Source organism: Chiloscyllium plagiosum, chromosome 3 (genome assembly GCF_004010195.1).
Source record: "Chiloscyllium plagiosum isolate BGI_BamShark_2017 chromosome 3, ASM401019v2, whole genome shotgun sequence".
Classification (NCBI taxonomy): Eukaryota; Metazoa; Chordata; class Chondrichthyes; order Orectolobiformes; family Hemiscylliidae; genus Chiloscyllium; species Chiloscyllium plagiosum.
Window position 1 is genome coordinate 132,592,429 of NC_057712.1, and position 19,118 is coordinate 132,611,546.

The following is a 19,118-nucleotide window of genomic DNA, read 5'->3' on the forward strand; positions in this document are numbered from 1 at the left end:
TGTGTGGGGGTGCAGGTGAATCTGTGGCGGACCTTTGGGCCTTGGAGGGAAGTGAGGGGGGAGGTGTGGGCGCAAGTCTTGCACCTCCTGCGGTTGCAGCGGAAGGTGCCGGGAGTGGAGGTTGGGTTGGTGGGGGGTGTGGATCTGACGAGGGAGTCACGGATGGAGCGGTCTTTACGGAACGCTGATAGGGGAGGGGAAGGAAATATATCCTTGGTGGTGGGGTCCGTTTGGAGGTGGCGGAAATGACAGCGGATGATACGCTGTACATGGAGATTGGTGGGATGGTTTTCAGACTCAATTTAACTGGATTCACTTGAAGCATGATGTAACACTGATGAAACTGAGCAGATTACTATTAGGTTACACACTGAAGTGATGTGACTACAACATATGCAAACAACAAGAGCAATAATAAATGTCAGTTGAATCTTTCAGTACTACATATGCATGTGGAGATCTTATATTACAGGAGCTAACAGAAGTAATGCCACATCGGGACCAATACTTGCTTGAGGTAAGGTCCACATCACAGTACTAGCTCAGAAGTGCTGTACCCTTCAGTGCTTCAGTTATCAGAATTCTGTATTATTTTCTTTAAAAGAAACTATAAAGTCTTATGGCAGAGATAACATAGATCTATTACAGTTCATAGGAGAAAACATGACATGGGCACAGTCCAATTTAAATTATGAAGTACTCTCCTACCAATGTGTGGCAGTTAATGCAATCATCCAAAATATAAAGTTCTGAATTAGAATGAACAGTACAATGGGTAATACCTCCATTTTTTTAATAATAATTTCAGAATCCTGGTCCCACACACGGGCATTACCATCCTCAGTAATATATTCCTTACAGGCTGTAACCATTTGGTTTGTGACCTAAATTTGATAACATAAAGTAACAGGAGAATTAACCAAATGCATATAGATACAGAAATTGAATTCACAAGCAGGTTAATATACATACCTTAATAAATAGTGCAGTCATTTGTTGGGAGGTATTATAATATCTTGACACATTGTGGATCATTTGAATTGCATTTATCAAATTTGGAACACCTTTAGTCATTGTCACCTAGAAATTGAAAGATTTCATAAATGTAACTATGAAAAAAACATTTATAACGATAATGTGCTATTTGTTGTCTGCTCAGGTGGTTTTGGCTGATTAGTTTAAGGGGCAGCTCCATTGATAGATTGATTTGGTGGGCATGGCTTGGTACATATGGTGTGAGGAGGACTGGAATGCAGGATACACGTTTGGCTGCCAACACTTATTTGTTGCTGGTCTAGGACAAATCTATTAGTGCGTGAGAATATGCAAACTTTTACTGACAATTAAGAAGAATGAATTAATTGTTTTCAAAAGCTTGGGCAGAAATGTTGACATGCAATATCAGAGATTGCTACCTTTCTTTTCTTCAGCACAGAAATGTTTGCATTCACTTTGTAGTGGGATTGATCCAAGAAGGGACCTCTCTCCTTTGACAATGTTCTACAAAGGGGATGGGAATGTGTGTGAGTGATAGCAGGAGAAGGATGGATTGACATGCTATGGAATTGGCATGAGTGGTAGTAGCAATGGCTTGGGATGAAAATATGGAATAACAAGGAGGAAATGGCAGGAAATGGGAAAGACAATAGCACAGAAGAGTGACTATGGAAGAGATAAGTGAGAAAATGAAGTTAGTTAAGTGTGGCAAAATGGTGAAGACAGTTTATTGATACAGCTCAAAAGCTATGCTTTGAGCTAAAATTAGCATTCATTACACTTTCCATGAAAACACTGTGTTAAGGCTTCCAGATCTGTTGAATTTAAATAACTTTATCAGTGATTCCATAGATGAAGGCAATTATACCACTCTCACCTTGACAGAGTTACTCCGCCAAAACAACCATAAGACTGTAAAGAATTGAATTGAACTTATTGTCACATGTACCGAGGCACAGTGAAAAGCTTTGTCTTGCGAGCAGTACAAGCAGATCACATAGGTAAGTAGCATAGAGAGTAAATAATAGGTAACAGCAGCAAAAACAAAAACACAGGTACACAGTGTTAATAGTATATGAGTCCATTCAGTATTCTAACAACAGTAGGGTAGTAACTGCTGTGAGATCAGCTAGTGCATGCGTTCAGGCTTCTGTATCTTCTCACTGATGGTTGTGGTTGTAGAAAAGCATTGCCAGGGTGGGATGGATCTTTAAGAATGTTGGCGGCCTTTCCTTGACAGCGGGCCTGGTAGGTGGATTCTGTAGCTGGGAGGTTGGATTTTTGATTGTCCGGACCAAGTTCACCACTCTCTGTAAACGTCTGCAATCTTGAATGATACAGTTGCCATACCAGATAGTGATACATCCAGACAGAATGCTCTCGATGGTGCACCTATAAAAGTTGGCAAGAGTATTCGCTGTCATGCCAAATTTCCTCAGCTGCCTGAGGAGGAAGAGACGTTGTTGGGCCTTTGTAACCAGTACATCACATGAGGAATCAAAGAAAGCTTGTTGGGGATGACCACTCCCAGGTTACTGGTGCCACTTGAGAGTGATTAAAATACTGGTGTGGAGAGCACAGCAGTAGTCACATGTGGAGTGATTAAGGAGAAGATAGAAGTTAAGTCAAACAAGTCGAAGAGTGTGGTGCTGGAATGCCACAGCCGGTCAGGCAGCATCTGAGGAGCTTGAGAATCGACGTTTCCAGCATAAGCTCTTTGTCAGGATTGAGGGGGTGGCCCAAGGGGACGGAGAGATAAATGGGAGAGGGTGGGGCTGGGGAGAAGGTAGCTGAGAATGCGATAGGTCAATGAAGTTGGGGGTGAAGGTGATAGGTTGGAGAGGAGGGTGGAATGCATAGGTGGGTAGGAAGATGGACAGGTAGGACAGGTCAAGAAGGCGGTGCCGAGTTGGAAGGTTGGATCTGTGATAAGGTGGGGGGGAGGGGAGATGAGGAAACTCGTGAACTTCACATTGATTCTGTGTGGTTGGAGGGTCTCAAGGCTGAAGATGAGGCTTTCTTCCTCCAGGCATTGGGTGGTAAGGGTTTAGCGGTGGAGGAGGCCAGGACCTGCATGTGCTGAATGGAATGGGAGGGGGATTAACATTGTTTGGCCATGGGGTGATGGGGTTGTTTCGTGCGTGTGTCCCAGAAACATTCTCTGAAGCACTCCGTATGTAGGCGTCCTGTGTTCCCAGTGCCGAGAAGACCGCATCGGGACCAACAGATACAGTAGATGACGTGTGTGGAATTGTAGGTAAATCTCTGACGGATCTAGAAGGCCCCTTTGGGGCCTTGGACGGATGTAGGGTGGTAAGTGTGGGCGCTGGTTTTGCAATTCTTGTGGTGGCAGGGGAGGGTGTCAGGATGGGAGGGTGGGTTAGTGGGGCGGAGCATGGACCTAACAAGGGATGTTAAGTTCCCAATTCTGATCTCCTTATAACATTTCTCTACAATGACCAAGAGATCACATCTGCTTACATTGTTTTGCAGGTTTCAAAGAACTTTGTCATAGAATAAGATCAGTAGTGAGGCAGTTGATTTCACTGAAAATATTGTGGATGGATTCTGAGAAAACAGAGGTTTGGATTTTCAGGTGGTCAGAAAGTCATCATTCAGCAAGTTGCAAATGGTAATCTTGTGGAATCTCCATTGTAGCACAGTCAGAAAGATTTGCCTAGATTACTGAACTTTTCATTCGAACCATCCAAAAGTCTCCATTTAAATCAGAGACTTTGGAGGTTTCCAAAGAAATGAAGTAAAATATTTACTCAGTCGTTAAAGGCAATGATAAGCCTCTCAAAAACCCAGCAACATTTGCATTAGTAGATTAGCAAGATTGGCATAGTGTCATTGTGTGACAAGGACAGTGAACATAAGATACAAGAGCAGATGTGGGCCTCTCGGTATATCAAATCTGCTCCATCTTTCAATGTGATTGCGGCTGATTTGATAACCCTGACCTCCACTTTCCTGCCTTTTCACCATGACTTTTGGTTTCCTTACTGATTAAAAATTGTTCAACTTAGTTTTGAATGTACTTAACAACCTAATCGCTATACCTTACTGTGATAAAGAATTCCATAGATTCTCTATCCTCTGAGAGAAGAAATTATTCCTCTCTGTCTTCAATATGCAACCTCTTCCTGAGATTGTGTCCTCCTATCCTAGACTTTCCCACCAGGGGAAACAATTTTTCCATACCCACCCTGACAAGTTCCCTCAGAATCCTATATGTTTCAATAATGTTGCCATCAATCTCCTATATTCGAATGGGTACAAGCCCAATGTCCTCAACCTCTCCTCATTAGATAGTACCTCTATGCCTGGAATCAACCTTGTGAACCTTCTTTGTCTATCCAACTGTTCTTCTCTCTCTTTGGGTTCTATCACCACCTATCATTTACTCTTGCCCCTTTCCCTCCACCCTATCTTCTCCATATAAACCCACATTTTCCTAGCTACAATCAGTTCTGAGGAAGTGTCACTCGATCTGAAAGGTTAACTCTGATTTCTCTCCACAGATGCTGCCAGATCTGCTAAGCATTTTCAACAATTTCTACTTTTGTCTTTGAACCTTACCTTGACTGCCTCCAACACTAGTATATCGTTTTTGCAAGGTTTGTGAAGGTTTGTAGCTCAGGTTGAGGTTTAGGGTGTAGGTTTGCTCGCTGAGGTGTAGGTTTGATATCCAGACGTTTCAATACCTGGCTAGGTAACATCATCAGTGGCAACCTCCAAGTGAAGCGAAGCTGTTGTCTCCTGCTTTCTATTTATGTGTTTGTCCTGGATGGGGTTCGTGGGGTTTGTGGTGATGTCATTTCCTGTTCGTTTTCTGAGGGGTTGATAGATAGTATCTAGATCTATGTGTTTGTTTATGGCGTTGTGGTTGGTGTGCTAGGCCTCTAGGAATTCTCTGGCATGTCTTTGCTTAGCCTGTCCCAGGATAGATGTGTTGTCCCAGTCGAAATGGTACAACCCATGGACAAAACCAATGTCGCCTACAAAATTCCATGCAAGGACTGCCACAAACACTACGTAGGACAAACAGGAAGAAAGTTAGCCACCAGGATACATGAACACCAGTTAGCCACAAAAAGACACAACCCTCTCTCCCTCGTAGCCCTACACACGGAGAAAAAAACCCACCATTCAAAGTCTGCAGTCCCAGAGAAATAACTGCAAATGTTTTCTGAACCCACTCCAACTTAATAGTATGCTTCCGATAGCAGGATGACCAGAACAGTACATAATACTCTAAAAGTGGCCTCACCAATGTCCTGTACAATCTCAACATGGCGTAACAGTTCCTATAATCAATGATCTGAGCAATGAAGGCAAGCGTGCTAAATGCCTTCTTTACTACCCTGTCTATATGTGACACAACTTTCAAAGAACTATGAACATGAACCCTTAGGTCTCCCTGTTCATCACCACTCCCCAAGACCCTACCATTAACTGAATAAGTCCTGCCCTTGTTCATTTTCCCAAAATGCAATACATCCCACTCATCCAAATTAAACTTCATCTGCCAATCCTTGAACCAACTGAACAGGATCCCTTTGTAATCTTAGTTAACTTATGTCACTGTCCATTACACCACCAATTTTGGTGTCATTCACAAATTCACTAACCATGTTTCCTAAATTCTCATCCAAAGCATTTATATAAATGACAAACAACAACAGCACCAATCTCAGTGAAACACAAGCCTACAGTCTGAAAAACAACCCTTCACCACCACTCTCTGTCTCCTACCATCAAGCTATTTTTGTATCCAATTATTAAACTCTTCCCGAATGCCATATGATCTAACTTTACTCAATAGCCAAAACGAGTACTACATATTGTTTACTTCGACTTCAGAAAAGCCTTTGACAAATGCTTAATTTAGGACCACTCCAAGGTGGTCCTACCTATTCAATCATCATATACCTAATCCATTTGACATGTAGTTGGAGCATAACCTAAATCATGTAATTTACTTGCAAATATCTTTGTGCAGTTAGATTCACACTTTTAAAATTTAGATGCCCCATAAAACAGGTACTGGGCCCACTATTCATGACCTGAAATCTTGGCATGTAATGCTAATTTTGCGAAAGAAAACAGCTTACTGGATCAGAATTGTAAAGTGGCTCACAGACTTTCTCCAATGCTTGCAGAAACTTCACATTGTCCTTTGCTCCATTAGCTGCATCGGTGATTTCAGAATCCAGTTTTCGCCACATCTATAAAATAAGGGACGAACAAATAAGTATTCAACCACCTTTATAAATAAACTAGTCTATTGTTGGATGTAATGCTGCAATTCAATACCATTTGCTTAGCAATCTGTGCAGTTCTGAAAAAGAGTCACTGAACCCATGAGACTAAGCCGATCGAGCTCTTCATTCAATAGGATCATGGCTGATCAGACGTTCCTCATGTCCACTTTTTTTCTCTTTCCCTTATCCCTTGATTCTCTAATGATCAAAAATCTATCTGTCTCAGCCTCAGATATACACAAGGACTCTGACCTTTCAGCTCCCTGTGCCAAGGAGTTCCAACAACTCTCAACATTTTGAGAGAAGAAATTCTCCGCACACCGTTATTCTGAGACTATGCCTTCTGGTCCTAGACTCTCCCATGAGGGGAAACATCCTTTCGGCAATCACTCTGTCAAGCCCCTTAAGAATCTTATGTTTCAATGAGATCACCTCTCATTCTTCTATACTCCAATTAGTAGTATGCTAACCTGACCCGAAATGCTGACTCAGCTTTTCCCCCACAGATGCTGTCATAGGCCTGCTAAGATTCTCTAGCAACTTCTGCTTTTATTGTGATAGGGAAGCTGACTTGATTTGGCTTGTTTTCCTGTGTTGTAGTTGATAAAAACTTTCATAACAGTTCTAAAGAAAGGTTATGTCTAAAACATCGACTCTCCTGCTCCTCAGACACTGCCTGACCTGCTGTGCTTTTACCAGCATTACGCTTTCTCAACTCTGACTCTGCAGCATCTGCAGTCCTCATTTTCTCTTATCCCATGTTTTGTAATATAATCCTGCTTGCAAATAACTGCATGAACAACAACTTAAGATATTCAGGAAATAGTTGTTTGGTAGGACGGAATGTGAGTAGTGATAATAAAATATACATTTTGTTGAAGCTTTGCATCTTGTACTCATCAGGTCATCTTGCAAAAATACCAACTCAGGGGAAGACCAATATTTGTATGATGTAAGATGACAGTGCTGATTGGTTGGCAGGTGAATTTTGATTGCAGAGATGTTGCCATGGAGACTGCATCTATTACTGCTGATTGACAGTAAATAGCTAGACTTTGTTTGAGCTTTTAAAACAGGCAGGTAACTCTGATTTGTCAGGGCAATGTTGCAAACTAATGAGCAGTTGTTTCTCCTGTAGGAAAAAGTATCATGATCATTTCAAATTGTGTGTGCTTGTACTTGTCCTAGCAAGTGCAAGATGTAAAGCTTCTCTCCTTTCAGCAAAATGACACATCATTTACAGAATTTGTGAAGGAATTCAATTAAAGTTGTACAGCATTATCAAAGAGTTATATCCCTATAAAATCCCAAAGAAGTTCATAAAGGGTTACATTTTTAAGTAGAGAACAAAACAATTCACAAATGTACAGTTACATATTCTACATAAATTAATCTCTTTTTACATCAATGAGGAATTATTGGTAAAGAACGTATGCTCCAAAATTGTTGTGAATATCCTGATGAGTGAAAATGAAAAGCCTTGTCAAAATCTATCTTAGTTCAGCATTACAGGCAGGTTCCTTGTGGAATCCATTCATAAGTCGACTTATATGCAAGTCGGAATAGAATACAGGAAAATGTAAAGCAGCTATTCACAAGGAAATGTTTGTATGTCAGGTTTTTAAAATTATACTCCTGTACAGGATCATGTTTGTAAGTACAAGTATTTGTAGGTCAGAAACCCCTTATACTCAAATAATGCTTGTTCAATGTGAATTTGATCGTGTAATAAAGGTATTCATCATAGAATCCTTTTCATTAATCACTATATTTTATACTTTCACAGGATGTGAGCATCACTGGTTGGGCCAGTATTTGTAATCCATTTGTTATTGCTCTTGAGAAATTGTTGGTTTCTTCAATTGCAGTTGTCCAGGAGGAAATGGGATGGCCCTAACTGTCTCCCAGTCATTGATTCCCCCCCACCGAGGGATTTCAATTCTAGTTAACTAAAACATTCCAGCTCAAGCGGCATCTGTGAAGCAAAAGCAGAGCAAACATTTTGAGCCCAGTGACCCTTTTTCAGATCCAGGTAAAACTCCTCAGCACCCTCTTCAATATCGTCACATCCATATATAAATGGATCCCAGAATTGTACACAATACTCTAGTTGTGACATAACCAACATTTTATACAGTTCCAGCGTAATGTCCCTGATCTAAAACTGCCTCAGTTAATAAAAGCAAGTATCTCATAAGCCTTCTTAACCACTTCCAATCTATACTATTAACTTAAGGTTCCTCTGATCCTTGGTGCTTCTGAGGGTATTTTTTTATTCACTCGTGGGAAGTAGCATCGTTGGCTGGGCCAGCACTTATTGCTCATCTCTCATTGCTCTTGAGAAGGTGGTAGTCAACTGCCTTCTTGAATGCTCTAGTCCCGTGCTGTAGGTAGACCCACAATGCTGTTAGGAAGGGAATTCCAGTACTTTGACTTGGTGACAGTGAAGCAATACTGATACGTTTCCAAGTCAGAGATAAGTGAGAGATTAGATGTGGGGAGCCTGGACATGAGTTACTCATTGCTGTATTCTGAGCCTCTGACCTGACTTGGAGACATTGTATTTATATGGCGAGTACAATTCAGTTTCTCGAATCACAGAATCCTACAGTGTGAAAAGGCCAAAAACCCATCGAGTTGCACTGACTCTCCAAAGAGCATTCCACCCAGACCTAGACCCTTACTCTATCCCTATAACTCACATTTACCATGGCTAATCTACCTGGCCTACACATTCTTGTACACTACAGATAATTTAGCAGGGCCAATCCACCTAACCTACACATCTTCAGTCTGTGAGAGGAAACTGAAGCATACAGCAGAAATCCATGCAGACATGGGAAAACATGCAGACTCCTCACCGATATTCACCCCAGGCTGGGCTCGAATCCTGCTCCCTGATCCTGCGAGGCAGTAATGCTAACCACTGAGCCACTGTGCCACCACCCCATTCTGGTAAAAGATAATCCACCGAATGTTGACAGTGGAGGATTCAGTGATGGTGATGCTATTGAATGTCAAGGATTAGACACTTGCTTAACAGTGATGGACATTGATAGACATTTATGTGGTACAAATGCTACCTTTCAGTCAAAACCTCAATATTGTCCATGTCCAATCATAGAAATTGCTAGAAAAGCTCAGCAGGTCTGACCCTCAGAAGGGTCTGAGGAAGGATCAGTTGACTGGAAACGTTAACTCTGATTTCTTTCCACAGATGCTGCCAGACCTGCTGACCCTTAGAAGGGTCTGAGGAAGTATCAGTTAACTGGAAACGTTAACTCTGATTTCTCTCCACAGAGAGGGGCAGCACAGTAGCTCAGTGGTTAGCACTGTTGCCTCACAGTGCCAGGGACCTGGGTTTCGTTCTGGACTTGAGCAGCTCTCTGTATGGAGTTTGCACATTCTCCCATGTCTGAGTGGGTTTCCTCCAGGTGCTCCAGTTTCCTCCCTCAGTCCAAAGATGTGCAGGTTAGATGAACTGACCATGCTAAATTAGCCATAGTGTTAGGTGTATTAGTCAGGGGTAAATATAGGATAGGGGACCGATGTGGATGGTTTGCTGTTCTGTGGGTTGGTGCGGACTTGTTGGACCAAATGGCCTGTTTCCACACTGTAGGTAACCTAATCTAATCAGATGCTGCCAGACCTGCTGAGCTTTCCAGCAATTCTAATTTAGCCTCTGATTTACAGCATCCATGGTTTTCTTGGTTTTTTTCATCTTTTTCAACCAATATTGAAACTAATGGGATTATGATCAGTCAGCGAAATACTTGACTGATACTTCAACCACTTGCCCAGTTTAGCAACCTAAAGTTAAGGACAGGAACCATGCTCTATCTTGCAGGGCCATCTACATATTGGCTGCAAAAGTTGTCCTAAATGTATTTTAAGCACACTGCACCCTCTGCACACTCTGATTACTCCAGTTAATGTTGAGGAAGTTGAAATCCCCAACTATCATAACCTTACTATTTCCTCACTTTACTGAAATATGCTAACATATGTGGTCTTCTGTTTTTCTGGACTGTTAGGGGCTCAATAGTACAATGAAATGTAATTGCTCCTTTTTTGGCCTTTAGGTTCTACCGTTCAATTGAGAAGACTTTAAAGACGACATTCCTCCTTACTGCTGCAATAGATTCCCAGATCAAAACTGCAACACCTCTTCCTTTTTTACTTTCTTTTCTATCTTGCCTGAAGTCCTTTTATCCTGGAATATTCAGCTGTCAATCCTGCCCCACTCATAACCATGTCTCAGTGATACCAATAACATTATTGATCCTTTTTTTTCAAAACATTGTGTCCTTAAATCATCTGCTTTGTTCATTAGACTCCTTGCGTTAAAATAAATACCATCCAGCCTTGTCTGAATTGGCCTATGATGTCTATGCCTTCCTGATCTACTTTCGCTGGTTCAATATCCTGGAATTCTCTCCCTAACAGAATGTGGGTCAATCCAGAACACGTGGACTGCAGCGGTTCAAGAAGGCTCTCAAGGCTCTCATCATCACCTCTCATGGCCAACTAGGGATAGGCTATAAATGCTGGTCAGCCAGCTGTGCTCACACCCATTAATGAACAAAAAAAACTTTATTATATTGGCCCTAACTAACTTTCACAAAGTCCTGTTGTTTCTCGGTTTATCCCTTGTTCCAGAAGAATACACTTTTTAAAATCATAAACTAATCAGCACAACATTTTCCTGCGATGGGACTGTTTTGGTTTGTTTTCCCAATCAGCAGTCCCAGGAAGTTATTAACCTAAGACTTTGTTCTGTCTGCTGTGCTGAAGAATATTGCCATACAAACTCTAAACCCTGAAAAAGACCTTATAAGCCATGAACCAAAGAAAACAAAAACAAAAAGCAGCTTTTCCCTATACACTGAATCCAGATGGTGCACAAAATTCTCAGCAACACAGACTCACTTCAGCTGTACCTTACTCTGGATGTGCCTTCTCCTGCTTGTGCAAAGCAAACTGATTGTTCACTTTTAACAGTATACTTCATGACCTGTCCTTGTGTCATTCCTAATTATAGCAAATCCACTTATTTAAGTCATCAATATGAAGAGGAATATCCCCATCCTCAGTGACAGAAGAGTCCAACACTTCGGTGCAAAAGGTAAGGCTGAAGTATTTTGCAGAAATCTTCAGCCAGAAATGCCAAAAGGATGATCCATCGCGGCCTCCTCCAGTGGTACCCAGCATCACAGATGCCACTCTTCAGCCAATGTTAGAACACAGAAGGATATAATTGTGCCCATGTCAGTCAACAAAGATCTGACGACACCAATCTCATTTCCCAGCTTTTGGCCCAAAGCCTTTGAGCTTGCAGTAATGTAAATTAATATCTAAATATTGCTTAAATGTTACAAGGGTTTCTGACTCAACTACCATTTCAGGCAATAAGTTCCAGACTCCCACCACCCTCTGCGTGAAAATATTTTTCCTCAACTAAATATAGAAACAAAGAAAGTGGGAGCATGAGCCTGTTGTTCAGCCTTTCAAGCCTGCATTGGAGGGTGGCTAATGTTGTCCCACTTTTTAAGAAAGGAGAGAGAGAGAAAACAGAGAATTATAGACCAGTTAGTCTGTCCTCAGTGGTGGGAAAATTGCTGGAGTCAAATATAAAGGACGAAATTACAACACATCTGGATAGCAGTAACAGGAGAGGTAAGAGTCAGCATGGATTTATGAAGGGGAAATCATGCTTGACTAATCTTCTGGAATTTTTTGTGGATATAACTCTGAAGATGGACAAGGGAGATCCAGTGGATGTAGTATACCTGGGCTTTCAGAAAGCCTTTGATAAAATCCCACATAGGAGGTTAATGAGCAAAATTAGGGCACATGGTATTAGGGGCAAAATACTGACATGGATTGAAAATTGGTTGGCTGACAAGAAACAAAGAGTAGAGATAAACGGCTCACTTTCGGAATGGCAGGTGGTGACCAGTAGTGTGCCGCAGGGATCAGTACTAGGACCGCAGCTTTTCACAATGTACATGAATGATATAGATGAAGGTATTAAAAGTAATATTCGCAAATTTGCTGATGACACAAAGTTGGGTGGCAGGGTGAAATGTGAGGAGGATGTTAGGAGACTACAGTGTGACCTGGACAGGCTAGGTGAGTGGACAAATGCATAGCAGATGCAGTTTAATGAGGATAAATGTGTGGTTATCCACTTTGGTGGAAAGAACAGGAAGGCAGTTTACTATTAAATGGAGAAAGTGAGGACTACAGATGCTGGAGATCAGAGCTGAAAAATGTGTTGCTGGAAAAGCGCAGCAGGTCAGGCAACATCAAAGGAGCAGGAGAATCAACGTTTCAGACATAAGCCCTTCTTCAGGAATGAGGAGGGTGTGCCAAGCAGGCTAAGATAAAAGGTATGGAGGAGGGACTTGGGGGAGGGGCATTGGGAATGCGATAGGTGGAAGGAGGTTAAGGTGAGGGTGATAGGCCGGAGAGGGGGGTGGGGGGCGGAGAGGTCGGGAAGAAGATTTCAGGTCAAGAAGGCGGTGCTGAGTCCGAAGGTTGGGACTGAGATAAGGTGGGGTTTACTATAGACCAACTGACTCCCACAGCTACCTAGATTACACCTCCTCCCACCCTGCCTCCTGTAAAAACGCCATCCCATATTCCCAATTCCTTCGCCTCTGCCGCATCTGCTCCCAGGAGGACCAATTCCAATACCAAACAACCCAGATGGCCTCCTTCTTCAAAGACCGCAATTTCCCCTCAGACATGGTTGACGATGTTTTCCACTGCATCTCCTCCACTTCCCGCTCCTCCGCCCTTGAACCCCGCCCCTCCAATCGCCACCAGGACAGAACCCTACTGGTCCTCATCTACCACCCACCAACCTCCAGATTCTTAGCATCATCCTTCGTCATTTCCGCCATCTCCAAACAGACCCCATCATCAAGGATATATTTCCCTCCCCTCCCCTATCAGCATTCCGAAAAGACTCCCTCGTCAGGTCCACACCCCCCACCAACCCAACCTCCACTCCCGGCACCTTCCCCTGCAACCGCAAGAAATGCAAAACTTGCACCCACACCTTCCCCCTCACTTTCCTCCAAGGCCCCAAGGGATCCTTCCATATCCGTCACAAATTCACCTGCACCTCCACAACATCATTTACTACTTCCGCTGCACCCGATGTGGCCTCCTATACATTGGGGAGACAGGCCGCCTATTTGTGGAACATTTCAGAGAACACCTCTGGGACACCCGCACAAACCAACCCAACCGCCCCGTGGCTGAACACTTTAACTCCCCCTCCCACTCCGTCAAGGACATGCAGGTCCTTGGCCTCCTCCATCGCCAGACCATGGCAACACGACGCCTGGAGGAAAAGCGCATCATCTTCCGCTTAGGAACCCTCCAACCACAAGGGATGAATGCAGATTTCTCCAGCTTTCTCATTTCCCCTCCCCACACCTTATCTCAAGATAAGGACTCAGCACCACCTTCTTGACCTGAAATCTTCTTCCCGACCTCTCCGGCCCATCACCCTCACCTTAACTTCCTTCCACCTATCGCATTCCCAACGCCCCTCCCCCAAGTCCCTCCTCCCTACCTTTTATCTTAGCCTGCTTGGCACACCCACCTCATTCCTGAAGAAGGGCTTATGCCCGAAACGTCGATTCTCCTGCTCCTTTGATGTTGCCTGACCTGCTGCCCTTTTCCAGCAACACATTTTTCAGCTACTACCTAAATGGAGCCAAGTTAGGTAAAAGAGCAGTACAACAAGATCTAGATGTTCTTGTACATCAGTCAATGAAAGCAAGAATGCAGTTACAGCAGGCAGTGAAGAAAGTTAATAGCATGCTGGCCTTCATAACAAGAGGAATTGAGTATAGAAACAAAGAAGTCCTTCTGCAGCTGTACAGGGCCCTGGTGAGACCGCATCTGGAATATTGTGCGCAGTTTTGGTCTCCAAATTTGTGGAAAGACATTCTGGCTACTGAGGAAGCGCAGCGTAGGTTCACGAGGTCAATTCCTGGAATGGTGGGACTATCTTACGCTGAAAGATTGGGGTGACTGGGCTTCTATACGTTTGAGTTTAGAAGGCTGAGAGGGGATCTGATTGAGACATATAAGATTATTAAAGGATTGGACACTCTGGAGGCAGGAAGCATGTTTCCGCTGATGGGTGAGTCCGTAACCAGAGGACACAGTTTAAAAATAAGGGGTAGGCCAATTAGAACAGAGTTGAGGAGAAACTTCTTCACCTAGAGAGTGGTGGGTGTATGGAATGCTCTGTCCCAGAAGGCTGTGGAGGCCAAGTCTCTGGATATTTTCAAGAGAGAGTTGGATAGAGCTCTTAAGGATAGTGGAATCAAGAGTTATGGGGATAAGGCAGGAACAGGATACTGATTGAGGATGATCAGCCATGATCATAATGAATGATGGTGCTAGCTCGAAGGGCAGAATGGCCTACTCCTGCACCTACTGTTTATTGTCTATTGCAACACCATCAAGACAGATCCTCTACTTCAATGCTATATTACCTTTTTCGCTCCATACATTTAATGTCTTTAACATTTAAAAAAATTATCAACTTCTTTCTTGAGTGATATGGCATTTGTAGCCTTCTGTGATTGTGTATTCCAAACAGTGACCATCTTCTCGGTGAAGCAACATTTCCTCATCTCAGTCCTCAATGACCTACCCTAAATCCTGAAACTATAAACCCTGACTCTAGTCTTTGCAAACAACCTCCCTGCATTTAATCTGTTTAGCCCTGTTGGAATTTCATACATTTCAACCAGATTCTTTCTCATTCTTCTAAACTCCACTGAACACAGACCCAGTTGAACCACCTATTCTTCAGACGATAGTCCTGCCAGCCCAATATTGTCTGGTGAACTTTTGTTTCATTCCCTCAAATATAGCTTCTCTTAAGTAAAGAAACTAGCAGCACAAATATTCCAGTTGCAGCTCTGTACAATTACAGTAAGATATCCATACTTCTCAATCAAATCCTTTTCCAATGAAAGCCAATATACCAACTGACTTACTGAAAGCTTGCTGCACCTGTTGTTTTTTTTTTCCTGGAGCATCAGAGTCTGAGGAGTGACCTTGAGATTTATGAAATCATGAGGGGCATGGGTTAGGTGAATAGCCAAAGTCTTTTTCCTCATGTAGGGAAGGCCAAAAATAGACGACATATGGGGAAAGATTTAAAAAGGACCTGAGGGATAACTTCTTCACCCAAAGGGTGATGCGCCTCTGGATTGAGTTGCCAAAGGAAGTGATGGAAGCACTTACAACATTTAAAAGGCATCTGGATGGGTATATGAATAGGAGGGGTTTAGAGGATATGGGCCAAACACTGTCAGATGAGTTGGACTGAATGGTTTGTTTCCATGCTCTATGACTCTATTTGATGTTCAGACCCAGGTTAATGGAGAGCACAGACTAAGTTTCATTAAGTAACAAGAACCACTATTACAGGTAATTTGATTCTAGCTACAGATAAACGCAAGTTAAATTGAATAACTCTACAAACTAACTTGATAAAACCCTTGTAAACTTCTCTTATATAATCAACACATAACATAAACAGGAATAGAATACATGTCGGGAGAGGAAAAACTGGGAAAATAGTTCCGAAGTCTTGGTTCACAAGATCTGTTTGGTTGGTTGTTGCTGATCTGAAGGTTGCTCCTTGAACTCCCATTTCTGAATATTTCCACTGGTTTGCAAGAGGCACAGGGTGGCTGATTCACCTATAAATGGTCTCTGACTTATCTAATTCAAAGCCACAGTTTGTAGCATGTACTGAAGGGAAGATAAACTGATTTGCTTCATGTTTAAAGTGGCTTACTATGAAAAACTGAGGGAGTTTTTATGGCTGCAGCGGACCTGTTGGTTTCTCTTCTGGTCAGACTGACTTCAGAATCAACTTACCTGCATCATCCTCACAACTCACAATCTCATCTCATTTGTGTCATCAGTCGAAGAATGTGGTGCTGAAAAAGCACAGCCAGTCAGGCAGCATCTGAGGAGCAGGAGAATCGACGTTTCGGGCATAAGCCCTTCATCAGGAAGGGCTCTTGCTTCTCCTGCCCCTCGAATGCTGTTTGACCAGCTGTGCTTTTCCAGCACCACACTCTTCGACTCTGATCTCCAGCATCTGCAGTTCTCACTTTCTCCTCATTTGTGTCATCAGCAAACATAGAAATATTGCTCCTTGTTAACATCCTTGTCATTTATTTTAGTGGAAAAATTGTATTTAATTTCCTCATTCATTTCCTTCATAGATGTCATGAATAGCAGCAGCCAAAGCACTGATCCCTGGAGTATATTCGTCACTCACTACCTGCCACCAAAAAAAAATTTACATTTTTGTTTCCTGTCTGTCAACCCATTTTCAATCCACAAAAGTATTTCGACTCTAATCCCTGTGCTTTAATTTTGCCCATTAGCCTCTTGTTTTGGACCTTATCAAAAGCTTTCTTGACATCCAAATACACACATCCCCTCATCTATTATACAGTTACAGCTTCAAAACTCCAGTAAATTACTTAAGCATGATTTTTCTTTATAAACTTACGCTGAATTTGTTCAATCCTGTTCATGCCTTTCAAGTGCTCTGTTGTCACATCTTTGATAATAAACTCTAGCATTTTCACAGGCTTATGCCCGAAAAGTCGATTCTCCTGCTCCTCGGATGCTGCCTGGCCTGCTGTATTTTTCTAGCACGACATTTTTCAACACCCTCCAATCTGTAAGAACTGCTCTAGAGTCCATAGAATTTTGGAGGATGACCAATTATAAATCCAGTATATCCAAGGCTGGTCCCTTTAGTACTATGGGTTGAAGTTTATCAAATCTTTGGGATTTGTCAACTTTTAACTTCAATAATTTCTCGAGAAACATTTTTTTACTACTACTAATTTTCGTAAACTCCCCCTTCTCAATAGACCCTTGCTTCCTCAATATTTCTGGGAATTCATCTGTGGTGTCTTTTGTGAAGACAGATTGAAAAAGGTCAATTATTCTGCCAATTCTTTGTTCCCATTACAACTTCCTCCATTTCTGACTGTAACAGAGTAATATTTGTCTTCGCTAATCTTTTTCTCTTCACATATTTATAGAAACTTTTACAGTAACACATGTCCCGACTCCCCAAAGCCTGACCACTATCTACAAGGTACAAGTCAGGAGTGTGTTGCAATTATCCATACTTGCCTAGTTCCCAAACTTACCTGGTTCAGTGAGCTCCAACAACATTCAAGAAGTTTGAAAGCATCTCGGACAAAGCAGCCCACATCATTAGCATTTCCCCAAACTGTCACTTCCTCCACATAGAGGATCTGCCATGACCTGAATTTTGAAGCAGGTTGAAAAGTCTGAATGGCCTACTCCCCCTACTTTCTATCTTTTCTACGATTCCACCACCAATGCTCAATAGCAGCTGTATACACTTCAGAAGCCTCTATGGACATTACATTTGAAACCCACGGCAAAGCAAGTCCGCAATTATAACTGAGTCTCAGCAACTTTTCAAAATGGATTCCACTGGACTAAGTCGAGATTAAACAGATGACATCCAGAAAAGAGATCAGCAGGTGCTAGACAGGTACTGGTGGTTTAAGGAACATTCTTTTGAGACGGTAGAAGCTAGGTGATTATTTCAGTGCTTCAACTGAAATGCTGATGAATTAGAGAAATGGATTTATGGAAACTGCAAATTGCATCTGATGACAGTTACAAGGATCCCAGAAATCTGCATGGTAGGCTGCAGAAGCACGAGACATTTCAAGCTAACGTACAAGCTAATACTAATTTGATTTTGACAATAGAATGATAGCAAACATTTTGCATTAGAAACTATTCAAAATTGACTGGAGGAACTCTGTCAAATATGAGTGCGTTCATACAGTAATAGATCTATAGCCACTGGTAAGAGGCTAGGGGACTGGAGAGTGGCTAATGTTGACCAAAAAGATAAATGAGGGAAGAGAGTGGTAGATATTGTCTACATGAACTTTATAGAGTCATAGAGTCATAGAGATGTACAGCATGGAAACAAACCCTTTGGTCCAACCCGTCCATGCCAACCAGATATCCCAACCCAATCTAGTCCCACCGGCCAGCACCCGGCCCATATCCCTCCAAACCATTCCTATTCATATACCCATCCAACTGCCTCTTAAATGTTGCAATTGTACTGGCTTCCACAACTTCCTCTGTCAGCTCATTCAATAAGCGTACCACCCTCTGTGTGAAAAAGTTGCTCCTTAGGTCCTTCTTATATCTTTCCCCTCTCTTCCTAAACCTACGCCCTCTAGTTTTGGACTCCCCGACTGCAGGGAAAAGACTTTGTCTATTTACCCCAACCATGCCCCTCAAAATTTTGTAAACCTCTATAAGGTCACCCCTCAGCCTCTGACGCACCAGGGAAAACAGCCCCAGCCTGTTCAGCCTCTCCCTATAGCTCAAATCCTCCAACTCTGGCAACATCCTTGTAAATCTTTTCTAAACCTTTTCAAGTTTCACAACATCTTTCCGATAGGAAGAAGACCAGAATTGCACGCAATGTTCCAACAGTGGCCTAACCAATGTCCTGTACAGCCGCAACATGACCTCCCAACTCTTGTACTCAATACTCTGACCAATAAAGGAAAGCATACCAAATGCCTTCTTCATTATCCTACCGACCTGCGACTTCACTTTCAAGGAGCTATGAACCTGCACTCCAAGGTCTCTTTGTTGAGCAACACTCCCTAGGACCTTACCATTCAGTGTATAAGGAGAAAGTGAGGACTGCAGATGCTGGAGATCAGAGCTGAAAATGTGTTGCTGGAAAAGCGCAGCAGGTCAGGCAGCATCCAA

The 19,118-nt window shown here is 42.6% G+C and overlaps 1 protein-coding gene across 1 annotated transcript in view; it reads right to left on the minus strand.

The window, feature by feature from the left end:
* The window catches only part of LOC122540179 (dynein axonemal heavy chain 8-like), a 1,249,383-nt gene that overhangs the window by 1,042,862 nt on the left and 187,403 nt on the right, over positions 1-19,118 (minus strand). The window contains exons 9-11 of the mRNA XM_043675521.1: positions 6,114-6,227; positions 973-1,080; positions 783-884 (exon numbers count right to left, since the gene is read on the minus strand). Of these exons, the coding sequence (XP_043531456.1) occupies positions 783-884; positions 973-1,080; positions 6,114-6,227 (324 nt within the window). The remainder of the gene's footprint in view (positions 1-782; positions 885-972; positions 1,081-6,113; positions 6,228-19,118) is intronic.